At 51.3% G+C, this 26,850-nt stretch overlaps 1 protein-coding gene across 4 annotated transcripts in view; it reads right to left on the reverse strand.

The window, feature by feature from the left end:
* The window catches only part of Evc (EvC ciliary complex subunit 1), a 40,249-nt gene extending 15,001 nt beyond the window's left edge, over nt 1-25,248 (reverse strand). For 2 of the 4 annotated variants that reach the window (XM_028882357.2, XM_028882356.2), the window contains exons 1-12: nt 25,003-25,245; nt 21,632-21,757; nt 16,045-16,128; nt 12,831-13,078; nt 11,217-11,301; nt 10,101-10,199; nt 8,601-8,738; nt 6,509-6,667; nt 5,164-5,380; nt 4,429-4,577; nt 2,726-2,824; nt 705-917 (exon numbers count right to left, since the gene is read on the reverse strand). In XM_028882357.2, coding sequence (XP_028738190.1) covers nt 705-917; nt 2,726-2,824; nt 4,429-4,577; nt 5,164-5,380; nt 6,509-6,667; nt 8,601-8,738; nt 10,101-10,199; nt 11,217-11,301; nt 12,831-13,078; nt 16,045-16,128; nt 21,632-21,757; nt 25,003-25,161 — 1,776 coding nt within the window. In that variant the 5' untranslated portion in view covers nt 25,162-25,245. Of the gene's footprint in view, nt 1-704; nt 918-1,156; nt 1,219-2,725; nt 2,825-4,428; nt 4,578-5,163; nt 5,381-6,508; nt 6,668-8,600; nt 8,739-10,100; nt 10,200-11,216; nt 11,302-12,830; nt 13,079-16,044; nt 16,129-21,631; nt 21,758-25,002 lie in introns of those variants that run through there. The other 2 variants (XM_037208891.1, XM_037208890.1) reach the window with 2 other exon arrangements.
* Between the last annotated feature and the right edge of the window lie 1,602 nt (nt 25,249-26,850).

Consider the following 26,850-nt stretch of genomic DNA (forward strand, 5'->3'; position numbering starts at 1 on the left):
TGTTCTTTCCTGATCCTCCTAACATCTTTGCTTGTGCCCACAGTCCTCCTAGGCAATTCCATATGATTGGAAGAAAGGCTTTCATCTCCCCTAGCAAGACCATGCAACAAGACCTGCCTCATGCAGAGTCCTCTCTCAATCTCCAGAGTTTTAACAGGGTCTGTCTCTACCAGCCTGGAGACTTCAGAGCCTGCACTCAGGGTGCCACTGGATGGAGCACGGGTCTTAACAGAGGCCCTGGCCTGTGATTCTTTGCCTTTTCCAGCTTCTAGAGGCAGCTTGCTGTGTGCTCAGGCTCGCCAGCCCACCATTCCAACCTCTGCTTTTTTGACTCCAACCCTCCTGCTTCTTTCCCAGCCCTTCCCGGGTCTGTAGCCACAGCTCTGCGCCATCTCCTCTGTCCTTTGCTTTTCTGCCTTTCGCCTCATGACTTCCTGGGTGAACTTACAGGTGTGTTCACATCCTGGCCCTCCCTGTGACTACGGGGGACGCTTGGTAACCATGACTTTGTTTTCTTGGGGCACTGGGTATCATCCCAGGGCCTTGACCATGTTCAGCATGGTCTCCAGCACTGAGTGTATCCCCAGATGTTTGAACCACATTTCTGCGGTGTCCCTAAGAGGCCCTTGGGGATGCCCAGCATCTGAAAACCCCTCACCCTAAGTCTCATATGCACGGCCCAGCCCAGGTCCCAGGTGACACACCCGCCTGTCGTGTTCCAAGAGGTCACACAGGAGTTCCCACTGCCGTCTGCGAAATCGGTCCACCTCCCCCAGCTGTTTCGCTGCCTGCTCCTGGACCTGTTGCTTCAGGGCCTCACATTCTGCCACAGGGAGACTGCTCACTTCTGGGAGCGTCTTTAGGAACAGAGTGTCCACAAACTTTTGGAAGGTCTCCATGGTGCCACAGTACAGCTCCTGAAATGAGAAACCACACTGGGGTCATGGGTCAGGTTCCATATCCCCCCATGCTGGGGTCTAAGCTTCCAGACTTGAAATAGAGCACATGGGTCTAAGCAAGACAGGTGATAGGAACAAAACACGCGCACACACACACACACACACACACACACACACACACACACACACACACACACACAGCTGTTATCACAGGCAAACCATATGTATTCCAGAGTGGTTATAAGAAACGGACCTGAAGTAGTGGCGGCTGCTCTGCCCATGGTGTTAGAAGCCACGCTTACACAAGATAAGCAAAGAGCTGCAATGATAAACAGTACTGCTTGGATTAGAAAGAACCAACTAGATGTTTCAGAACTCAGAAGTTCTAAGAACTCAGTCACGGTTTTAATTGCCGTCATCTAGACACAGGCGAAGAGAGGATCTGTGCATAGGAAGATAAGTCAGAAGAAACCCCGAACAAAGCAAGGAAGCTACACCATGGAGAAGATGAAGGCACCAGAGAGACCAGGAGGTCCAACAGGGGTCACTGCTGTCCCCAAGGAAGGGACACGAGAGTTGGAGCAGACGTGGTATTTGGAGAAATAACCAAATTTCCTAAAACTACTATGTTTACAGATGAGGACACTAAGGCCATAGAACTGATAACACCTAATCAATCCTGGACAGCACCGGTCAGGACAGCTGTGCTTCCTGTCTCCACACCTTCTAACTCTTGAATCTGGAATGCTGACTCCTGGTCTACTCATGGACACTTCCTTCAGACAGACAGCGGTCTGAGGTCACCTTCACCCTGCACCTCCATGGGCCACTCACTCTCCTCTCTGTGCTTCATAAGTAAGGGTTTGGTGATGGAGTCAACATGGGTTGGGATGTCCCCAGTTCCACCTGCTGTCCCAAGGCCTCCCAGGCACTGGGTTGTCATAGTACCCCTGTGAAGGGAGACTGATGGAGAAACAGGGCTAGAAGGACCAGGTAGTGTTCACATGGCAGTGTGTTGAGGCAGAGCTTGACACGGAGCTGGGCAACTGAGTCACCTCTCCCAACAGTGCTGCTGCCTGGCCCTGAGGTCTGTGTTATATCCTTCCTTACCAGCATCTTTCTTTACCCCTTTCCCACCCCTCAGCCTGGGTTCTGCCCTTCTCATCGGCATGTCCCAGGGCCCTAGACCTGGGGGATCTTCATGCACTTCTTCCTGTCTCCTCAAAGCCAGCTGTGAGGAGAAACGGGCAGCTCTAACTTGCCTAGGCACAGATTCAAAGGTGTATCAAGCTCCCAGTATCCAATATGGATTTGAAGAACCCATGGCAGAGATGTGGTCTGTGGATCCTCCAGGCAGCAAGTAAAATGCCACCTGACCCTGCCTCTGGTGTCCTGGCCCAGAGGATAGGAGGATCAAGGGGTTCTCTCACATGAGCAGAGCAGAAGGTTGCTCTGTTGTCTGGCTAAGCCACTGTAATCTTCATTGTCAACTTGGCAGACTCGGAGTCACCTAGGAGACACACCCATGAGTGAGTCTGTGAGGACATTCCTAGGTGTGCTTAACCAAGGAGGGGAACCATTCACGCTGACTGCAAGCAGTCCCATTTTGTGAACAGAGATCCCATGCTGAATAAAAGGGGGCAAGAGGAGCACCAGCATGCATGTTTCTCTGCTTCTTGACTGGAGATGCAATGCAGCCAGCTGCCTTATGCTTCTGACTCCATGCCTTCCCCACCATGATGGACCGAGAGCCAGAAACAACCCTTTCTCAACTCATTCGTGTCAGGTGTTTCTGTTACAGCAACAAGAACAGTACAGTCACGTACTTGGCAGAGTGCGGCCATGGCCTCAGTGATCCTGATGTCCTCCTCCTCCTCCTGGTCACTCCGTGTCAGCCGCTGCCTCTCCAGGACCTCATGAAAAGCCTGTAGTTAAAACAGGAACAAAGTACAGAAGAAAATTGCTCTCTTTGGTTTTTCTGCAAAACTCTCCCCAGATGACGGACATCTCTGCTGGGCCGAATATTCGACCCAATATAATGGTGAAGAAACTGAGGCACGGAGCTGCCACACGGCTTCAGTGGCTTGCAAACTGTGCCTGAGGCCAGTACTTCAAAGCCAACTCCCAGGAAGCCAGTCTGGGCCTCTGTTGCAGTGAGGAGGCGTGTCCACCCAGCCACCTTGCTATCTCTTCCATGCCCTGTCACCTGACAACACCCTCTCTGACTTCCCCTGATGGTGATCTACCATACCCAGGGGTCCTACCTGGGCACCTAGGGTAAAGCAGACAGGTGATTAGAGGCCCGTATGGGCCAGAAGCAGCCAGGCCCTGCCAGCCAGAAGTTGGACCCTGCCTCCAGGGAGCCAACAGAACAGCTAGACATGGAGCAGACCAACAGGTTATCAGAGGTTCCTACATAGCCAGAGGGTAGGGTAGGACACAAGGACAGAGAGTGGCTTCTCACAGTAAGGGAAGGGCACAGGGGCCATCCCATCAGGAGAAATGTCTAGATAGTCCATAAAAACGAGGGCTTGCGGGGGCACATGAGCCAAGGTCACCCATTCTTGAGCAGCAGCTACCACAATTGGATGCTTGTAGAGCTCTCTGTCTGCCTATAGGATGGTGCGGAGTGGGTGTGAGATGAGATTGGAGGGCAGGGACTAGAAATGGGCGTCCTGAAGGTGGGCTGGAGCTCAGTGTCCACTCATTTGCCCATTCATTCATTCATTCATTCATTCATTCACTTGCTATCTCTTGTCCTCTGAACACCAGCCATGTTGTCTCGTCCAAGCTGGATCTTGGGACATAAATGCCTATCACCTTGTCACATTTGGGGCTCAGCCTGAGCAGAGAGTTATCCGAAGGTGACAAGGAGCTGAGGCCTATCTTCTCTCCTTACTGTGGTTAATTTTCTCACCACCCCTTTAGGGTACACTCCTGACTCTTGGGCATGGCCCTAGCTAGAGCTAGAGCTCATGGGGAGTGGAAAGTGAAGGCAGGTCCTTGCTTTACCATGGTGCTTCTTCCTGCTGCACTGTCCTCATGGTCCTGTGGCTGTACTGTGGCCCAGCCTGTCCCACTGTCCCACTGGATCCCAACTGCTCGTTTCCTCTCCAGAAAGCTGGCACATCGCTTCCTGCCCTCCCACGGGCCTCCTATCCTCTTCCTACTGGGACCCAGGGCATCTTCTAGTGGGGCCACCTTCCTGGTCCTGACCACTTGCCTGGCCAGAGTTGGGGGATGCTCCACTCCCATGGCTGAGGACAGTTCTGAAAGAGGCTTGGGCCTTACACACTTGGTGTGCCATGAGCCAGCATTCTGGTGTGTTTGCTACAGACTCCCCACCTTCTCTCAGCAGCCCAGCTTGGGATGCTCATCACTGACATGTGACAGAGGAATCAGGAGACCAGAGACTGAGGGACTTGGCTATGGTCACGTGCCTGGCACAGGGAGGCCTGAGTTAAGGTCTGATGGAACAGGCTCGGCTTGTAAGGGCAGAGCACTGGGGATAGAGCAGGGGCAGAGTCACCTTGAGGAACTCCCCTGGGTCCGAGGTCAGCGGGGAACCAGCCAGGAAACTTCTCCGCTCTTCCTCCTGGATTTGTGTGAGCTCCGCCATCACCTCCGCCTGGTGAGCCAGAGATGCTTGGACCAGGTCTTTGCCCCGCTGCATGAATTCTGGCATTAGAAAGAACCACAGAACAGGAAGTGACTCTCCAGCAGTCCCCACAGTGACCCGCTCCTACGACCTAACAGGCAGTCTTTTCACTGCAGGTCACAGACCTGTTTTCCTGTGCAGGTCTCATTGATGGTGACCCCAAGGATCTCGAGCTTGCCTAGTCTACCTCCAGCTGGCCCTGTGGGCGGGAGCAGACATGGGGAACCTGTGTAGCATTCCTCCACCCATGATGACCTGGCTAACCCTCATTAGCTAGCCCTTCAGCTGGGCACAGCTGGGGCTGTACGTGGTTAGCATGGACCACCCCTGAGCATTTCTGTGTCCATTCTGGTTGACACCCTCTCCCTTCCTCTGCTCCTTTGAATTCCCGGTGGTCCTGCCTTGACAATGAGGTCTTGTCAGCCTGGGTCACTGGGAATAGACAATAGCCCTGATCTCACACAGACTCTGATCACTCCGCTCTATAGAGAGGGAGGCCGGGCCTGACACATGCAGCCCATCCCCAGGACTAGAAGGGAAGGCAGCCCTGATTTAGTGTCACAGACCATACTATGCCAGGTCCCCAACTCAGGCTCACTAGCTCACCCCTGCCAAAGCACTCTGCCTCCTCCCAGAAGGCCTTGTGCTGCTGGGTCAGAAGTTCCTCCTTCTGCCTCCCGGACAGCTGTCCCTGGACAGTCAGCAGCTCCAGACCACGGGAGATGGCGGCCAGACGGCACTTGGTTTCCTCCTGGATCTGGGTCCTCAGGAACTCCACCATTCTCGCCATGTGGGCCCGACCCATCGTTCTCTCCAGGGCATCCTATAGGGAGACATGTGGCAATGGCTGGGTGTCAGGGCCCTGCCTTGGTGGAGGAGGTAGTGGGCTCCGATTCCACACTCTATTCACGGTGAACTCCCTCTCTCCCCATCTGCATCTTAGGCAGAGATGGAAGCCTCCCCCATGCTTTCCGAGTCTGGGATAAGCCACCGGGCACTTAGCACCAGCATGCCTGCTTCTCTAGGGGGCTACTTCAGAGACCAGTCCTGTCCTGCTCTGAAACCTTTCAACTATTGTCCTCTAGGAAGCCCAGATTCTAGGCCCCTGTCTCCCACACCTCTCTGCTCCTGGGTGTCAGCCTAAGATGGATGGAGATCTGCCAGAGCCCAAGCATCAGAGTCTTTAAAGCTCCCCAGAAAATACCAATGTACAATTATCATTGAGAACCCTCATCTGATCAGCACCCCCACCATTGGATGGCGGGTGATGGATGGGTGGGTGGGTGGGTGTAAAAATGGGCAGACAGCTGGAGAGATGGCTCAGCAGTTAAGAACATGTACAGCGCTCCCAGAGGACCTGAGTTTGATTCCCAGCACCCACGTCAGGTGGCTCACAATGGCCTGTAACTCTGGCTTGAAGGAAACCTGACACCTCTGGCCTCTGCAACCACATGTATACACACAGACACACAGACACACACAGACACACACACACACACACACACACACACACACACACACACACACGAGCATGTGCATACATGTATAATTTACAAAGGGCTAGAGAGATGGCTCAGTGGTTAAGAATACTTGTTGCTCTTGCAAAGGACATGCCTTTGGTTCTCAGTACCCACTTGGTGGTCCACAACCATCCATAAATCCAGTTCCAGAGGATCGTACCTGGTACATATACATACACTCAGGCAAAACAGTTGTACACATATAAAATAGATCCTTTTTTTTAAAAGGGTAGATGATGAATGGTTGTGGGATGGATGGATGATTGATAATGGATAGATGGGGCAGATGGAGATGGAGGATGGATGGATAGTAGGTGGATTCATTGCCCTTTTCTGGGGTGCTAATCCCCCTCTACAACATGAAGGTGTTTGACCCCCTGATCCCTAACGCTTCTGAGTGTCTTCCCACCCCTTCTCATGCTCTGCATTACCAGGGCCTGCAGGTCCTGAGAATCACGCAACAGCCCCTCAGCCGCAATCATTCTTCCTGTCAGAGTCGTCATGAGCTGCCGTGCCTTGGAGCTGGAGCATTTCAACTGGTCCACGAGAATGGGCTGGATGCTTTCCATCTGCTTCCAGAAAGCTCCCATCTGTGAAATGAGCATGAGAAGCAGGCAATGGGGAAAAATCTTATTCAAGAAAGAGCTCTAGTCAGCGCCTGAGAGGTGCAGCTCGTTCCTCATTCCCACCGGAGATTCTCCACCCTTCTGCAGCTGAAGTGGGTTTATCTTGGCAGTCATTGTGTCCTCTGGTGGGCCCCTCACTCTGCCCCAGCCACCATGGGCATATGACAGAGGTGTTTTCAGCAAACACAGGGCATCACTGCCAATAAGGAAGTTATGAGCCCTGCTTAAGGACTCCACATAGGTCACAATTACTCCTTGGGAGCGTGAAATGTGAGACAATGAGACCCTGTGAGTTCCAGGATCTCTCCGAGGGATTAAATACGGCCTAAAATAAAAACTCAGGAGGCCGCTAACTATTAGTCATGTTCCAGAAGTACAAAAGAGCCAAATGGCAGAGAAGATGCTGACTGTGAAATTCTGCTTTTGAAATCCAGCTTCCCACGTCACATCTTAGCGGGACCGGAGCCAGGAATAGTCAGTTCACGGCTTGGGAACTTGGGGGCTTTCAAGTGTGACAACATGGCCGAGCTAAGCTTCAGCATCAAGGATGTCAGGAAGTCTGGTGGCTGTCCTTCTTGGCACGCGGGCTGTGTGTCAGCCGTGTGCCTTGCTTGCTTACTTCTGAATAGAACATATCCTGAGGTAGAGCAACAGGGCCAGGAGAAACAGAGGTGTCACAGAATGTGACTGTCACCGGCTGTATTTGGTTCAGATCCTTTTAGTCTACACTGATCCTGAAGGTGGGTGTCACCATCCTGTGGGCTGGATGTCCCAGAGTGAATAAAAAGGAGAATGCAAGGGGAGTGCCAGCATTAACTGTTGATACAATGTAACCAGCTGCTTCAAGTTCCTGCAACCATGCCTTCAGCACTACGGATGATACCCCTTTGAATTGTAAGCTGAACAAGCCATTCCTCCATTAAGGTACTTACTTGGTAGGTATTTGATCACAGAGTGGAGAAAAGTAACTGTGCCCCTTGAATGAATGTTCCCCACAGCCTCAGGCATTTAAATGCTTGGTTCCCAGTTGGTGGCACTGTTTGGGGAGGCTTAGGAGGTGTGGCCTTGTATTGGAGGAAGGCTTTGAAAGACTTGTGGCATTTCTAGTTCTCTACTCTGCTCCACGTTTGTGGTCCAGGGTGTGAGCCCTCAGCTTCCTGCTCCTGCCTCCTCTCTGTCATCAAGGGACTCTGGCTCTCTGAAACTGGAAGCCCAAATAAACCACTCCTTTAAGCTGCCATCCTACCTCCCAGCTGTCCCTGGCTTGTGTCTGTTCACATATGGGTCAGCATCCCTTCTGACTGGCCTCTCTATGGCCCGTGAAGGAGCCCTTTCAGATCCTGAAGGGAAAGAAACATGTCCCTCAATCATATCTCAGCCTCCCCCAGCACCTTTCCACAGCAGCATGGGAGCCAGGTGGTCCTCCTTGCTCACTGTGGCTGCCTCCAAGCCTCTTGGGCAAGGACTTGCACAAGCAAATCTGAATCCCCACTGCCCAGCACAGGAGGTGGCCAGGACACATCTGCTTCACACAGATCCATGGCCAGGAGGCCACGGAGTCAAAAAGAAAGGAAGCCCTCCTCTGTGACATGAGGAGCATGTTTCGTGAAGCTGAGGGTTGGAGACGCTCCCAGAATCCACTCTACTATGGCGTAGTAGTGACATTGACTGCTTATAGGAATCATGGCTTTCAGTGATTAAAAACAGCCAGCTGAAAACATAAGTGGATAAAAACTTCCCTCTGTAAATCTCCACTCTCAACTGTACCTTCTCTGACATTGAACTTTGGAAACCAGGTCTCTGCCTCAGGATGGGACATGACAGTGTCCTCTTTAATCTCATCAACGTCACTGTTGCAGACACCAAGATCCCCATGGGAAGAGAGGGCAGCACTCACATTGTCTATGAGCTGCTCCGAGAGCTCTCTCTCCTTCCTCTCCACATCTGCCAGGGAAACGTAGCCGGGGTCACCGGTGCCCAACATTTCCGTGTTTGTCAATCTGGCCTGAAATCCCTTTTCTAACTCCTCCAAATCCTGGGGTGAAGGAAAAGAACAAAGACACAAAGAAAAACTCGTAAAACTCAAAATTCTAGAAGAATAAATGTCCTTATATTTTTGACAAATATTTTATAAAAATGTATCTTAACAGTAATGAGAAGTTCTGGGCGTTGTCTTAGGGTTTCATGCTGGGCCTGTTGTGTGAGCCTAGATATCTGAGTTTGCTATCCGGAACCCATGCAAAGATGGAAAGAGAGAACTGATTCCACAGAACTGTCCTCCGACCTCCACTCACGCACTGTGGCACACTCACCCACACCTACATCATCCATTCATACACATAAAGTTAGAACGTATTTAAGATGTAAGGGTAAAAACTCTTTTACTTCATTAAACATTGGACACCAAGAATGAAGGTTGATTTTCTTCTACGTCCCCCGTCCTCCTGAACCTATAGTCAGTACTTAGCAAACAATCACATCGTGTCTTTCAATCACTACAAACTCTTAGAAAATGGGTGTTCTAGGGGCTGGGCGGGAATATTCCTTCATAGGGTTTCCATGGGGAAGGATTATACACCACACCTCAAGGAGGAAGTGGTAAGTACTTGGTGGGTTCAAGGGCAGGAAGTACAGCTCAGCTTGCCCAGCTTCTTTCTCCCTGGGACACCATCTTCAGGGGAACTCTTTGGCCCAGTGTGGTCTCAGCACCGTGAACAGGCAGCACAGGACCTGCTTCCATGAGGAGCCTTCCAGGGTCCAGTTCTTCTTTTGACGAGGTGGGCAACTGTGTCAGTTCTTGGATTCAGTGTTAGGAAGCATCATCCTCCAGGCTGACAGCATTTCTAGATCTGCAGCTCACTCCATACTCAGGAAGGATCATGGGGTACTCCGTGTGGCTCCTTCAAATCCCAATGTGGAGGGGAGGAATGGTCCTTGCTTCTCTGAAGCTGTGTTCCCAGGTAACCAAGGAGATGTGGGGCCAACTTCTTCAGGAGATAGATTTAATGCTGAGACTACTCACCTGCAGATACCTCCTACTGAGACTATCAACCTCCCCCTCCTCTGATGGCCTAATAAATATGCTGAGGCTGCTGGCGCTAGTAGGTCCCATTCATCCGAGTGAGCACACTCCCATCTGGTCCCAGCTTCCCTGTATGTGTGTCTGTCTTTTCTTCATCCCCTTGCTGGCCCTAGTTAGGGTTCCAGGACCCGAGCTGTGGGTCACCGCAAGTGTTCTTTTTACATATGCACATACATTTTCACATGATATCATACTGTGTTCAAATGTATATTATAAAAACCATTTTATACATTAAAGGAAAATATGTATATCATGATATGGTTTAGAATTTAAACATTTTATTGAATTACTTTGAGATATAGACTAAAGACTTACATGCTCTTGCTTTAAAAGGATCTTCTGGTGTAGTTCATCATCAGGCTTCTTTTTAGGAAAAAGGTCCAGGAGGCACGATTTAAGAATCTGAATGAACATCTGTCGGCAGAAGGGAATGAGAGAAACATCTGAGAAGTGCCCTCCCTCCTGACATAGTTATTGCTGGAGGAAAGGATCCATATATAAAAGAGACTATATATCCTGGCCACCCCTGTCCTGGGCCACGTTTTAGGAAGCTTCTAAAGAATATTTCTCCCCTCCCTTTCTTTCTTCCTCCCTTCTCCCCACCTCCCTGCCCTCCTCTCTTCCTTCTCTCTCCACTGACCCTCCCCTCCCCTCCTTACACTATTGACGTAGTGCTTACACTGTGCAGAGCCCTTCATGACCCCCATCTCCACGTGGAGACTCGCTTCCTTGTAACAGAGTTAGAGACACCTCTAAAGAATTGGGATGTGCAGAGCCCTCCCAGAGTCCTATCTCCACAGGAGGAGATGCTCCATAAACCAAGAAGGGTTCTCCCAGAATCGGGGGTTCCCCGGGAATCCTAGAGGGTACCATCTGGATGGTGTCTGGCCACTGCACTGTAGGACTCTATCAGCCCGGTATCATCACGGCCCCCTGTGGTAAACATTCATGCAGGGGCTGGTGCCAGCATGGTCTCTCTAGGATGGATAATCAGGGAAGAGGCACTGGTCCTCTGGACATCACATGCTTGGTTTTCTTAGAAGCGCTCGTACAGTTTTCTGCTCCCTCGGTGATGCATGCAGTGTCTGGTCTCCCCACAGCCTCAGCCTGTGTGTGGCTGCTGTTAATGGCAGCTACTGACTTGTGTCTTCCCCTCACACAGTGCTCTCCCTACCCTGGGTCCTCAGCAGGTGCGGCCTGAGCATGAGCTCACCTCTAGATGGCTCCTGTCCCCGATAAATGAAAGGCCAAGTCCTGTCAGTGGCAGTGAATGCTTCACCACACTCAGACCTCACCTCAACACTCTCGTTCCCACATCTGTTTTCACCCAGGTCTGTGCCCTTCACACATCTGGGGCTCTGTGCACACAGGGAGTCTCATATCCCCAACTGGTCCCCAGGTCAGGAAGAGAAGGCCAATGACTCCACCTACCAGGTGCTTCTCCTGTCTCAGTGCTGTGTCTACCTGAAGCAGGTCTTTCAGGTGGAGGCTGCAAACACACAGGTCAATATCCGCACTGATCCACCGGAGAGAAGGAGACAGGGGTCAAAGGGTAAGGAGCCAGGATGAGGAAAGGACACTGGTCTCTACTTGGTCTTTGTGGTGTGTGTTTCCCCCCGTTCATGTTCCTCACATACACTCAGGATTAGAGAAGTCTAGACTGCTGCTGGAAGCCTCAGTTGAGGGAACAGGAAGTGTCAGGGCACAGCTTCCTGGGACATTGGAGACAAATATTCCCACAGAGAAAGCCAGAGGAGCAGGCTCGGTGTGTCCTCTCTAGTATGTTCTGTCACTGCAGGCCACCTTTCCTCAACACAGACAGCCTCAGGTCTGCATGACAAAGTGACTTTGAGAGCAGAGGCCAGGGCCATTAAGCACAGACACAGGTTGCCTTGGGGACCCTTTTCTTCCTCACAGACAAATGCATTTGAATAAAAACACCTATCCACAGTTCTGTAGTCTGTAAGTGCAAATGTGAGAATGTGGTCCATGCTAGTCTCCCTCAACCCAGGGACACCTCCCCTGGCAACAAGGCTCCAAGCCCACTCATTCTTAGTCTCTGGCCAGGATTGTCCCCTGTTGTGGTGGTTTGGATGAGAATGGCCTCCACAGGCTCACGTGTTTGAATACTTGGTCCCCAGTTGGTGGAACTGTTTGGGAAGGATTAGAAGGTGTGACTCTGTTGGAGGAGGTGTGTCATGGGAGCATACTTCGATTTTTCAAAAGTCCACACCATTCCTTGTTACTTCTCTCTCTGCCTCCTACCTGCAGATAAGGATGCACACCTGTTGTTCCAGTTACCATACCTGCCTGCCTGCTGCCTGCCCTGCTCCCAACCATGGTGGTCCCGGACTCTAACCCTCTGGAACTGAAAGCTTCAACGAACTCTTTCTCCTGCAAGTTGCCTTGATCACGTATCTCAGCACAACAATAGAAAAGTAACGAAGGCATCCAGGGATTCCTGGGACTGCAGTGGAACAGAGGTCTGGGGACAGCTGCCTGTCATACCCTGTCTGCAGACCACAAAGTGAGTATGGTGACATGGCCCCCGAGCCTCAGAGATAAGGTGGCTTATCACTCAAACCTGCCTTATCACTCACTGCGGTGTGAATTTGGCAAGCTATTCAGCCTCTCTGTGTCCTTTCACAAAGTAGAGGAAATATCACCTGGTGTTTATGGATCACCAAACCTGGTCCAGGCCCCTCTGCCAGACAACGGAGATAGAGTGATGAGCAACAGTGATCAGACCCTCAGGTTCCTGCAGGTGCTGCAAGCTTTGCCCAAACTCCCGGATGTTTGCTGCACTACAGTTTGGGACACATCAGTGCCCAAACACCGCTCTCTGGTCACCCCTCTCCAGGCCTCAGGCTCTACTCTGTATTCCCAACATTGACCCATGCTGTGTGGCCAGCAGTAAAAGTATCGTGTCCCCAGCTCTGACAGCGTGCTTCTGTGTGTCCATGGCTGAGTCATTTCACTTTTCTGGACCTGGTTCCTCCTCTGCCTCACCCACGGCAGCTCCACTGTCCCCCGTTTGCTCCTTACCTCTCACAGGCCAGCACCTCAGGGAAGCTGCCCACCCGGAGGAAGGCACAGTGGAGGAGCCTGTCGTCACTGTAGGCTGAGTGCATGCTGGAAGAGGAGCTGCCATCCTCCTTGCCAGCCTGGCTCAGGCTGCCCAGGCTGCTGGCTGGTGAGGCCTCTGCTGGCTGGTGGGGCAGGTGGGGCAAGATGGCTGCCGCCTGTGTCAGGTTTTCATGCAGCGACGGGTGGGAGGATCCATCAGCCAGAGGCTGGGAACAGAGGAGACTTGACTGAGCTGACCATTGGGGTGAGTGTGCACAGACCAAGCTCTGCCCCAGGACGATGGTCAAGCCCACACCCGACGGACCGAGTCAGGGCTCATCTGTTTCTCGCACTTGCCTCCATGAGGCCAGCCCTCTGTACCAGGCTCCTGCTCTGGAACCATTAGGATCTGTTCCGAAACATCTCTGTACTCGGTTATTGATGTAACCAACCGTCTTATTAAAAAGGAAACACAGAACCAATGTAAAGGAGAAAGCCGAGAGGTCAGAGCTCAGAGCCAAAATCTCACCCTTCCGCCTGCGGTGTCCCAGCTTCCCGAAAGAGAACTACTTCCTGTCTGTAAGTCGATTTTCCAGTCATTCTGCCTTCTCATTGGTTGTAAGCCCAAACACGTGACTGCCTCGTCACTGTCTGAATGTACAGCCCTCTATGTCTTAAAGGCGTATGTCTCCAATGCTGTCTATATCCCTGAACACATAGAGATCTATGGGATTAAAGGCGTGTGCCACCACCGCCACACTCTGTCTATGGCTCTAATAGCTCTGACCCCCGGACAACTTTATTTATTAACATACAATCAAAATCACATTTCAGTACAATTAGATTACCACCACACTCGGTGCTCCCATCTGCCCAGCCCATGACGACCTCTGGAAAGCAGCCTTCCCTCCCTCGTCTCTTCTGTGGCTGGCTCAGCCCCCAGGAGCCCTTTGGACGATGTGTGCTAAGCCCCTGCCTTGAGGAAGGTCATTCCCGCCACAAGCCTTGATAGCCATCCGGCAGGCCCTTGCCTCCTAACTAAACCCAGTGTGGGACTAGTCACAGTCCGGTCCCTGGGATAACTGGAAGTGCTCAGCTCTCTGTCTAGCCTTGTCACCTGCCTCTGAGCCTACACAGACTGAGCTGGCCCCTGCTCCTACCTCCTCATGTCCTGCTTCTGGACCTTTCTAGATTGAGCTGCCCTGCTGGACTTTGCCTTTGCTGGGGCTTGCCTTCCTGGAGGTCTGCTGGGTTGCTGAGGTCCCTGGCCATTTCTCTATGGCTGCTTGCCTGGCTATGGGACTGGGGGTCCAGGGAACCTATAGCAACCCAGAAACACCTTGGACTGCTCAGCTGGCCACAGCATATTGACATACAAGTGCCTTCCACCCACCTGACAGACAGTAAGGAGCTGAGTGAGCTTTTCACAGTGTGCTGGGGAAACAGGTCAGTCAGCCATGATGGTAACTGGCCCAGCAGAGGTTTAGATTTCTCCCAACCCCCACTGTGTGTGTGTATGTGTGTATGTGTGTATGTGTGTATGTGTGTGTGTGTGTGTGTGTATATGTGTATGTGTGTATGTGTGTAAGTGTGTGTGTGTGTGTGTGTGTGTGTGTGTGTTGGCCAGAGGTCAATCTTAGCAGTCATTCCTAGTTGTTCCTATTGAACTTATTTTTGAGGCAGGTTCTCCTACTGGCTTGGGGCTCATGGGTTGGCTAGGCTGGCTGGACAGTGAGCCCCAGAATCTGTCTGCTTCTGCACCCCCAGTGCTAGGGCTACAGTGCACATCACTACATGCAGCTTTTTATACAGAGATTCTGGGGGCTGAACTCAAGGCTTGGTGCGTGCAAAGCGCACACTTTACTGACTGAGTTGTCCATCTCCCACCCAGTCTATCAGAGTCCTGAAACAAGGAATTAGGATTTCTCCAGAAAGTCTACACCAGGAGGAGGAAAGGCTGAAGTCAGCGGGGGAAGATCGTTTCCCAGAAAGAGGCATCACACAGTTCTGATGACCTGCCAGATCTTGTAGGAAATGGCAAGGCTTCAGTGATGGGTCAGAGATGGGTGGGGGTGGGGCCACACCATGACCCAGACTGCTTAGTTATGCAAACCTCTGTCATAAACATAAACCTCATGTCAGGACCCTGAAGATGGACTTGCCTGGGGTGAGCATGGTGTGTGTGTGTGTGTGTGTGTGTGTGTGTGTGAGAGAGAGACCACAATGAATACGTCCCCTTTCTCTGTTCTTCACGGCTGATGTCTCTTTAACTGGCTTCCTGAGGATGGGTAAGCTCAGTTGTTGGCCTACCAGGGCCCAGGCTCTGACCCTAACAACTCCAGCAGCACAACCAGATGCTGCTCATCACAAGGCTTCCACAGGGAGAGTCTGGGAACACCCTCTGGTGCAGGAAGTCGCTGACTGAGCAAACCCATGATTCTGAGACCTTCCATACACTGTCTTGCCTGAGGTCCAAACAGCTGGTGAGGCAGAAGCATACCCCCACCCCATTTCACATCATAGCAAGAAAGGGCCATGCAGAAAAGGCTGAGTTGGAAGTCGGAATAGTACCCTAGAGACTCAGAGCATATTTTCTTGAGTATTAAGATGCCAGTCCTTTCCCAAACACTCTTGGCCAGGACACTGTCCACAGGACACCTCATAGGCTCAGCTCCTCCATCCATTATAACTGCTTTCTGCATAGAGACTCCAGCCAATGGTCCCTGGTCACAGTCATGGGTGCAAGACCTGTTGTCAAGTGTGGCGGGTAGATCTAGCCTCTTCCTGCATGTGACCTTGAACAGCCCATTCCCTTTTTGGGAATGCCACAAAGTGGAAATGCCGACTGTGTGATAATCTCTCAGCCCAGTAGAAGTGTCTAGGAAGTATAGCATCTGGCATTAGCCCTGAGCCATATGGATAGAGACAAGAGCTGGGGCCTGAGGCACCCGGAGGGAGGCCAGCAACCCACTGTGGGGGTCGCTGCCATCCCTGCAGATCAAGCAGCTGGAATTCCTGACCTTTTTTGTGGCCTCCGTGTGCCCACACAGAATGGGTCAACTCTCATGTTTTGATCCGTTATACACCAAACTTCCAGATAGGACGGAAACCCACATCTGATCCCTGTCCTCCCATGGAGCCACACCCATTATGGAGTAAACTTCACTGCTAAGGTGGAACTTGGAGTGCTCACCCGGAACTTCTGGTTGATGGGGTAGACAACCCTGGCTTTCAGTGCAAATGCGGTGATGTTGCCGCTCATGGATGGCTCACACTCCTGCAAGGAAGACAGAGAGTGAGTGGCACGGTGAGTTTTCTGCCATGTTAAGGATAGATGGTCACGAGTCTCCAAAATGTCCCATTCCACCTGCAAGAGTGGCCACAGGAGGGAACCATGACAGGCCCATTTGGATTCTTGCAAGAAGGATGGATGTCTGGATTGATAAATGGTGGATGCAAAAATGGACAGAAGAATTGAGGAATGGATGGATGAATAGAACGGTGGATCTACCAGTGGGCGGGCAGAGAACAGGTGAATGGACAGATGGGTAGGTGGATGAAGGATGGAGGTATGAATGTGTGTATGTACATATGTATGAATGTATTGATGGAGACATGAATATATGTATGTATGTATATATGTGTCATAGTTACTTTTCTTTTACTGTGATAGATGTCATGACCAAAGCAACCTGGGGAAAAAAGGGTCAATGTCACCTCAGATATTACAGCCTATCATTGAGAGAAGTCAGGGCAAGAACCTGGAGGCAAGAACGGATGCAGCCAGGCGGTGGTGGCGCACGCCTTTAATCCCAGCACTCGGAAGGCAGAGTCAGGTGGATCTCTGTGAGTTTGAGGCTAGCATGGGCTACCAAGTGAGTTCCAGGAAAGGCGCAAAGCTACGCAGAGAAACCCTGTCTCGAAAAACAAAAAAAAAAAAAAAAACAAAAAAAAAAAATGCAGAGACCAAGAAGGAGCACTACTTACTGCCTTGCTTTATGAAGCTTGCTCATTCGGCTTTCTTATACACCCCAGGACCACCTGCCCAGGACTGTCACCACCTACAATGGGCTTGACCCTCCCACATCAATTACCAGTTAAGAAAATGCCCCACAGGCTTGTCCACTGGCCAGTCTGGTAGGGGCGTTTTCTCAATAGAGGCTCCTGATTCCCAAATGGCTTTTGCTTGTGTCAGGTTGACATAAAATAGCCAGCACAGTATGTATAGATAGGTAGATAATTGGATGGAGCATGGACTTATGAACAGATATGTGGAGTGTGGCTGTATGAATAGATGGAATAATTTGATGAATGGATGAATGAGCAGATTTGCAGGTGAGTGGATTCATGAAGAGATGAATGAATGGAGGGGTGGGTGGGTAAATGGATGTGTGGATGGGTGGACGGATAGGTGGATGGACAGATGGATAAATGGACAAATAGATGGATACATAGATGAATATTTGGACAGAAAGACACTATCATTTAATTCTGATTCTTCAGTGTTAAAGTAATTAGGCTTTTAATACCTCGAGACAGATTAACAAGCATCTTTTGAAGGACTATGGGTCATCTTCAATGGGAAAACAACCACATGGTGTAACTGAGCTTTGAGCATTAGACCTCACATTCCACAGTGCAGCAGGGTCTCTGTATCTGACAATTCATAAATTTCAAAGCAACTGGATGAGTCTGAACTTTCCAGATTCACAGAGGTGACAGATGTGATAGTATGCAAGTTACATGTCACATGTATATTATCACACTGCATTCCAATGATGAAGATAATTATACATGCCAATTAAAATGTCAAAGTGTGGCACTGCAGGGTATAAACACACAGACAATATTCACATGGGGTTTTGGAATAGAACCTTGAACAAGAAAGGAATGGTTGGGTCAGCCTCAGTCTGTCTATATAATCAACAGATGGAGAGTCTAATAAAATAAAAGATAAGAGACATGAAGCTTCCAGCCGACTTCCTGGGACAGAGAAGACACTAGACACTGGACAGCTGTAGCACTGGTGTTCACCAGATCCTCAGAGCCCAGCGGGCATTGCCTCCAAGAAGCCACCTCTGATGCAGTGAGAGGGACCAAAATACTGTGCACCCTGTTCCCTGGCATGCTCTGCACTTCTGCTGAGGGTTTTTACTAAGTTGTGCAGGCTGGCTTTGAATTGATGATCCACCTCGGCCTCCAAGCAGTGGGGCACCAGGCAGGTCTGGTGGTCTTTTTCAGTTCAAAGTTTCATGTAACAGAGGTGGAAGGGGAGGGAAGGAAAGGGGGTGAAATGGGAAGAAGGTATGGTTTCTCTACCCAATGGAATGCAAACACACACTGCAGAAGTGTGAAGGACAATGAAAGGGGCATGCATGCCTGTGCAGGAGGCAGGCAGAGTTGGGGTGCCTGTGGAGGCAGGCATGATTGAAAAGCCTGGGTGAGGCCACTGGGAATAGCCCTGGCTGTGTGAAGCTCTACCTGAGAGGATGCCTAAGTGGCTGCCTGTATCTCGCAGGACTGGAGGGGAGGCCTGCCCTGCTTTGGCTGGGAGGTGGAGGGCAACAGAGCCCTAGGCCTGTGGAGGCAAGGACAGGCAACTCCTGCCACCCAGACAGGATCCAGAGACCTCAGCTTTTCACAGATCTCCTCGCCGAATCTTGATGTTCCAAATCTGATGGTTTCCCCCCCAGGAGATGCACTGATCCAGGAAATGGGTTGCTGTGCAAAGTTACAAGGTAGAACTTCAGCCCAAACAAGGCAGTTATTCAGAAAACGGGCCAAGGTGTCACTGTAGGGAGAGAAAAACTGTTTTCCCCATGGACACAAAAGGTGTTCTTTTCAATCGTGCCCAGCCACCTCCACAGGCCACATCCCTTCTCTTCATTAGCAAAAACAGAAGATGCAGGCTGTGGGTCAGCAGGCCTCAAAAGCCTTCTGGAAGGTTCTGTGTGTTTTAACCAAAGGGAGCTATTCATTAAACAAGAGTTCATCTAAGTAGCAGCAGGACAGATCACAAGGCTGAGGTTCTCTGTGCACAGGAGAGGTGGCTGGACTCACCAGGCAGACACACAGCTGCACAGGCAGATATTTAACTCAGCTCTGGGCAATCATTAGCCTGGTAATGGGCACCTGCCAGGCACTGAGGGAGGTGGCAGGCTGAACATCACTGGGCTGAAGAAAAACGAGGTAATCTCCCACCGCCGTAGCACTGATGGAGTACCTTCTGAGACAGGGATGCCGGCACGACCCTGGGGACCCTGTGGGGGACCTCTGTGACTCTCGCAGTGAGGCACCTGAGGCCCAGACAGGTAATGTGCCCTGCCCAATACCACACAGCAAATGTACAGCAGAGCTGGCATTGGTCCACACTAGGTCCCGAGGCTAGTGTTGTTTCCATGGGATCCAAAGCCACCTTACATGTGAGTGAGGGCTTTTGTTTGTTTCTTTTTATTTATTTATTTTTAACAGTTTTATCAATACAGAACTCATGCCCTACACAGCTCACACTTTTGTTTTATGTAACCAGCCATCTTCAGTGTTTCCCCAATACAGGAAGCATCACATGGGCAGTTTCAGAATGGTTCATTGTGGCAGAGAACCCTGTGCTCTCTAGTGATCGCCCACTTGCCTCATCCCTGAAAACCACTCAGCTGCTTCCTGTTCACGTAAGTTTCCCATGCATGGGATCCTTTCATTCCAGGTTCTGCGCATGACTGGCTTTCATCACTTTGGGTTAACAGTGGCCAGGCTTACAGTGCATATCAGCACTGTACTCCTTTTCACGTCCAATAACATTCAACATGGAGAGATCACAATTCTGCTTTTGTCTGAGTCTTGGTTTCAATGTGTAGCCCAGGCCAGGCTCAAATCCACAATCTTCCTGCCTCAGCACAAGTGCTGAGATTATAGGTGTAGTCCACTGTGTCTAGCTGACAAACAACATTCTATCCATGCATTTCTTGGCTGATGGTCGTTTATGTTGTTTCCAATCTGGCTGTTGTGGACTGAGCTGGACATCCGTGTACAAGCATTTGTGTGGACATAGTTTTCCTGTCTCTGAATGGAATTTTAATGTAGGGAGGGGGCAAGGCAGTCAAGAGAAATGAAGGAAAAGAGAAAGACAGAGAGATACCACACACCCACAAACTCTGACACACATTGTCCCTGGGACCCAGAGCATCACCAGGCAGACAAGGATGCAAAGCCCTCCACAGAGAGACAAACACATGCAGAGACAGAGACACTGAGACATGAGAGCAAGGTTTAGAGATACACAGCATGGTGGATGGAGTGCAGCCCTGGGGTTCCCAGGACCTTCAGGATCAGCAAGCCTCTCTCTTCACCTCCACGGCCTCCCTGAAGCTCTGAGGTCCAGGGTCTGCAGGCTAGGCCCGTCCCCAGGAAAGAAGTGTGGTCCCTGGAATCTTCAGGAGGCACAGGCCACAGGCAACTGGGGACAACAAGCGGCCACCCTGCTTTGATTCCTCATCTTTGGAGAAGTTTGCTTCGAAGCCCAGGCACTCTATGTGGCCAGCAGAGGGTCCCAAGCAGGGAAGAACCTGGGGCACCAGGGCAGGGAGAGTCGGGGAGGGCAGCAGCGCTCGCTCTGCAGGAGCCAGACAGACCCAGGGGCACATCTGAGCTTGGCCACCCCAGTTTGAGGATCTGGGAAGTGGCCTCTCTTTGAGCCTCAGTTTCCTCATCAGACTATGAAAACAAAAAGGAAAACTGAAGAGAGAGTTATGAGGACACCAGTCCACCAGACCAATGACCCCACCTCGACTTAAAGTATACAGTGTTTCCGGGAGCACCAGGGAATGCCAAGTGATGTCCCTCTGTCCCTACTGAGGGAGCTCACCCTGGCCACGCTGCATGGGCCAAATGGAGCTGGACAGAGAGGACCCCAGAGAGGGAGAATCCATCTTCTAGGATTGCTGCCAGGCACCCAGCTTTCCCTTGGCTGCCTATTTACTCAGAGCAATAAAATTTAGCTGGAGACTAGAACGGGTTCAACTGATAACAGCTGGACTCTGGCAACAATCAGTCCATCAGCCAAACACTCAGGAGGTGCTGGGTGGCTAGCAGTGGTGTGCTCACAATGGTTCTCCAGTGCCTAGGAAAGGGGACTGGGTGTGGCTCTGCAACGAAATGGGCCAATGTTTGTTTTGGAAATTTTATCTGTGTTGTGGTCTGACGTCCAATGGAGTAGAGCATTGGTTCCAGAGGAGGGATTCCATCAGCGGGCCAGAACGGATCATGGAGTTCCCTGGTGGACTCAGGAGAAGGGAAAGAGAGGCCTTTGGAAGAGGAAAAGATGGGGCGAAGGTGTTGCATGGTTTTTTGATCCCGGAAGTGGACTGCAGCAGCGTGTCATAGTCATAGTTCTCTCAGGTTTTTATCCTTAATATTTGTCCCTGAGTTTTATTTTTCAATAAATGATAACAGAAATCTCAATAAATGTTGGTAGCAGTGTGTGGTGGGAACTGAGACACAAGGGAACAGGGCACCCTCCACGCTAAACTCCAGCCATCCCATGGTCATGCAAACCCTACCTCGGGTGGCTTCTTGAATGAGTGTGACCAGAGACAAGTACTAGAGAGCTTTCTGGGGTGTTGGGACTTTAATGATGAGGGAGCATACCTTTGTCAAAACTCATCCAACTGTGGACTTAAAATCTTACTGGAAATAAATCAGTCTTGTTGCATGACACCTTGGCTTCCAGGAAGACAGTCCCACACCCAGCGTGTGTCCACAGAAGCACGCAGACCCAGACTAACCTCAGGAGCATCCTCATCCCGGGAAGTTGTCGTTTCTCTCTGGCGCCTCCTGACCCGGGAGCCAGTGTCTGGCAGGCTCTGGGCAGTGGGCTGGGAACTCCTGAGCAGACGTTGCGTGTCATCTTTCTGAAACCCCAAAGGGGTGGAGAGAAACCAGAAGCCGAAGCCCATCAGCCTTGTCTGTCCCTCTGAACGTTAGCCACCACATCCCCACCCAAGTCACCTCTGTTCACCACGTGCCCTTCCTGCCTCCTTTGCCCACCAGGCATTGGCCATAGTCCTTACAAACCACCCAGGTCACCCAGGTCATCTTTCTAAGAAATCCCATAAGGTGCCTATCTCAGTTGTCCCCAAGCGGAGTCTTGTCCCAGGAGTGGCCACACTGGGAGAGAAGCCGGCAGTGTTTCTTGGTTTCTGTTCTATGTCCACTTCTGTAACGGATAAAACACTCAGACAGAAGCAGCTGCTCCTGCATGCACTCAGTCCTCTCTGTTCTCGATTGTGCTCTGACTAGCTGCTTCAGGTTCCTGCCTCGACTCCTGCATGGTGATGGACGACTGCCCTGGAGCTGTAAGCTAACATAAACCTGTCTCTCCCTAGTTGCTTGCTCTCAGGTTTATCTCATCACAACAACAGACATGAAGCCAAAACAGAAATTTCAGTCCCCAGGGGCCACCCCTTACTGGCGGTGTGCAGGTAGTATTTTCCATGCTGTTCTCAGTAAAGCCACTGGGTGATTTTTTAAATCATGATCTTGGTTACCTTCAACAGAGGAGTGATTTCTACTGCGGACTATAATCAATGGACATGCAATTTGCAACCCCACCTGGCAGATGTCAACACCGATATTCATGGGTTTCATAGCTATTCATGGACGTGTGAGCAGTGGAAGGCACCCATGTGCCTATCTGGGTGGATTTGAGCACAGCGAGACCCGCGTCACTTTTCCCACTCTCCTTGTCAAGTAAAACTTCCCTGCCGCAGCTGTGTGTCCAGCTTCCTGCCTGTTGTGCTTCCTGTGCCTGGGGGGTTGTGACCCTGAAGCCCTGTCCAGCATTCTGAAGTACTGTAGGGCCATGATGTACCCCACAGAGAAGACCCTTGTGAGAGAGGACCTGCCCACTGCTGGAGTTCTGGGGCTCTTTGCTTTGAGGTCCATACAGAGAATTAACAATATTTAGCCAACGAGATTTCCTTAAACAAATACGGGTCACTCTTGAAGGTGGGCTGACAGAAAGAGAGCTTAAGAGACTCCAAGCAATATTCTCTAGGGAAACGTTTAGAATATTGCCTGTTCAGAGCAGGCATGAGGACACAGTTGAACCCAGAATCATGTCAAAAAAGCCAAGTATGAGAGTGTACACTCTCAACCCCAGTGCAGGGAAGGAAGACACAGGTGGCCAGCCAGCCTAGCCTACTTCCTAAGTTCTAGGCCAGCGAGAGACTCTGTCTCCAAAAAACAAGATGACTAGTACCTTAGGAATGACATCAACGTTGACCTCTGGCCTTGACATAGCACACACATGTGCACAGGTACCTGCATATATACACGTACCTGCATACACATGTACACACAACCACACAGGGGGGGGGGCAGCAGGATGATTCAGTGGGTAAAGGCAGTTGCCACTAAGGTTGATGACCTAAGGACCGTCTTCTGAACCCACGTGGTGGGAGGGGAGAACAGATTTGGGCAGACTGTCCTCAGATCTCTACAGGCATGCTGTGGCATGTGTGTATGCTCAAGAACATTACCCCATTACCCCCCCCCCCCCAGACACATACAAATAATTGTATTAATGCACTGGTGATCTGGTTGTGCACGAAATTAGTCAGGGCTATGATTCAGCATCCACTGGGTTCTCAGCCTTGTTCCAGACCCTGGAGGGAAGCCTCATAGACAGAGTTGTTTGAGAAGAAACTTAAAGGAGGGAACAAGCCTCTGAGGTCCCGGGAGGATGTGAGAACACCTGCAAAGGATCTGATACAGATACAGGTCTGGCAATGTGAAGATGTCCGGAAGCTCACGTGCCTGGAGCAGGGGTGGGTCTCTGGCAGAAAGGACAGATATATATATATATATATATATATATATATATATATATATATATATATATATATATCCCGAAATTTCCGGATGCTTCCCCCCTCCCCAACTGTTGCTGACTGTGAGAGGGAGGGACTACCCAGTCAAATGAGACTCACTAAAGACCTCGGGAGAAAAGCCACCCACCCTGCAGAGGCAGAAGCAGCTTTCTGCTCCCACACTTAGAAGTGGCCATGAGGCCAAGCGTCACAAGAGATCTGGGGACAAACTCTAACAAGAAGAGCAAAACCCAAAACAAACAAAAGGAACAACTGCTGGCTGGCGGGGGCTGAGGAAACACAAGACAGACAGCACAAGACAGACAACGGATGATTACAGTGTCCTCAGCGTGGAGAGGCATTCTGCTCACTAACGGGCAGTTTAGGATAAGAACGGAGGACTCAGGGAACAGAAAAGAACTCCCGAAAGTCAAACTATAAAGTACCAAATGACAAGAATAAAACTGAGCAAAGCCTCCCAGCTTCATATATATGTGTTATATATGCATGTGTATGTATGTACATGTGTGTAACACACACAAGCACACACACACACATGCACACACATACAAAATATCCATCCAACAGTTCAGGACTGCTCACAATGGTAGCTGACTAGCACAAAGGATTATAGGGAAAGAGACTTGATAACGGAGACATGCTATCAATCCAGGCATGTGTGAATTCTTGAAAGAAGTGAGGGATGGAGAAAAATAACCCTCAACCAAACATGTTTCTAGATGGAGAGAGGAGGTCGGGAAGAAGTCAAAGCTGCCAGAACCCAGAATGCCCAATGGGTCTCATCACAAGTGATCAGATGCCTGCTCCTCCATGCCAGGAGTCTCCCCAATATCCCATGCCATTGAAATAGTTGTCAAGCACAGTGTCCCTTGGCCACCTCTGGACATTAGACCATACTCTTGTTGCACTGCCAGGCTGCTTAACACCCCCCCCCCCCCCCCCCCCCCGCTTTCCTCATCTGCAAAATTGGCCAACACATGGAGTCAATTCAAAGCTGTTTGGAGAGTTCAGAGCCTAAGGCAGAGGTCCAGAAGAGCTTGGGGGGTGGGTGGTGGTGGTGACAGCCTTTCTGAGGATCCCAGGCCATTGCCTTTAGGCCACTCACTCCATGCCCTTCCTCAGAAAGCCCTGACCACGATTTTCCTAGAGTAGGAGGCTGTGCGCAATCGCACTCAGGAGATGCAGTACTGGGATCCAGAGAACGCAGCCCAGGACCCTACCCCTACCAGAGGAGGAGTGAGCTCGAACCTCCCTCTGGGACCCACCTGGAGCCGCGAGCGCAGGCGGCTGGAACGGCAGTTTATCCACAGGCCAAGGCCCAAGCCGAGTGCCGCGCCCAGCAGCACAGCGGGGACCAGCAGAGCGGGCGCCGCCTGCAACGCTTCCCGGCCCAGTTGAAGCCGTGCATCGCTCGTGCAGGCCATGGGGGCTCGGGCGGGTGACCCGCTGCATCCCGCCACCAGCCAGCTCTGCGCCTCCTCGCCCTTTTCTGCTGCGCCAAGGAGTGGGAGGAGCCTGGACCCGTGGCCCCAAACTTTCAGCCATTCCGGGAGAGTCCCTATCGTGCACTGAGCATGCGCAGCCTAGGCGCGCCTTCCCGCCGGAGGACCCAAATGCAGGAGCAAGGGAGCATCCCTTCTTCTAGTCCTCGGAGCAGCAACAGCTCTGCGGTCAGTGAGCGCCCAGGCTACCCCAAGCCCCGGCCTGGCAACCCCATTAAGCCCAGCAGCACTTCCTAGGTTGCTGTTGGCCCGCCCCATCTGACTCCCGCGCTGCTCCTGGGGCTGGTCAGTCTTCTCTAGCGGCCACGCAGCAACAGCAGCCTCCGCATTAGACCGCTTGAACACTTCTTTTAATCCTGTATCTCCGGGAGAACGATTCTACTCTAGGAGAATGCGTGGAGCGAATGTCACATTCGGGCCCCTCTAGAACCCAGACGTCTCTTCATTTTGTCATTCACTGTCCCACGTGGGCAGGACAGGAGCCAGCATTCAGCCTCTTCAAAGACAAACTGACAAGGCTTGTTCAAGGTCTGATAGCTCAGAAGAAGTTGGCAGTGTCTGTCTGCGCACACCTATAGCTTCAGGTCACACACCTGTTATGAAGACCTTCCTGTTTCCTCGGGGCATCTCCGGGAACATTTTCCTGGTAACAGCCTCATGCTGCAACTTTGTGTTTATTTGGATGCTCAGGCCAGAGTTTTAAAAACATACAAGACCAGGCAGCGGCATACAGCTGTGGTCCACGGGCCACTCAAGATATATAGGAGGCAGAGGCAGACCGGTTTAAAATAATAGATCCATGAAAAAAATGAACGCTGCTTGTGTTTTGACCTCTAAAGTCACGTGTTAACAATGCCCTCCGGATGCCTAGCAGCTCTCAAGGGTGCAGTGCTTGGTGTGAGAGGCATGACTAGGACACTCTCAGACCTGCCAACTCATGGCCTTATCCAGGTCAGGTCAAGAAAGAAGTGTGTGTGTGTGTGTGTGTGTGTGTGTGTGTGTGTCATCGGAGGTGTGGAGAAGCTGGTGCATGGCTCCCGGGCAGCTGCCCAGCAGGATAACTCACAGGAGACCCTGTCCCTGTGACGGGGATGGGGTGAGGTGGGGGTCATCAGAACCCAGAAGACAGGCTACCCTCCCAGCTCCTCCCTCTTGGGATACAGGAAAGCACTATGCGCAGGGGCTTTCAGCCCAACTTACTCATTGGCCAAGTGATGGCTTCACTGTCGAAGGGGTGGTAGGTCCAGGGAGATTCCCCCAATCCCCGCAGAGTGTAGGCGCTCTGCTGAGATTGGGCTGAGTTGGACCCCACTAAAGGTGAAGTCCACCTTTTCTTCTTTGCCCCACCCCTACTTCCCTACTCCCTGCTGTCTCTTAAGTGACCTTGGCTTTCTAATGCCTCTCAGGTTTCTAACCCGGCTGCAGTGATAGAGCCTGGGAACTCACAGTGTCTCCGGGAATTCTTACTGCAAAGACTGAGCTGAGATCTAGAGAGGCAGTGGGCATTAGCGGAGACCCTTGTCAACCTCAGGGAAGAAGAGTGGCGGGTGATTTGGGGTGGGGCGCTAAGGCGCTGCGCGGCTCCCTCCTACGCGGCTCCAAACTCCAGAT

This window comes from Peromyscus leucopus, chromosome 10 (assembly GCF_004664715.2).
Source record: "Peromyscus leucopus breed LL Stock chromosome 10, UCI_PerLeu_2.1, whole genome shotgun sequence".
Lineage (NCBI taxonomy): Eukaryota > Metazoa > Chordata > Mammalia > Rodentia > Cricetidae > Peromyscus > Peromyscus leucopus.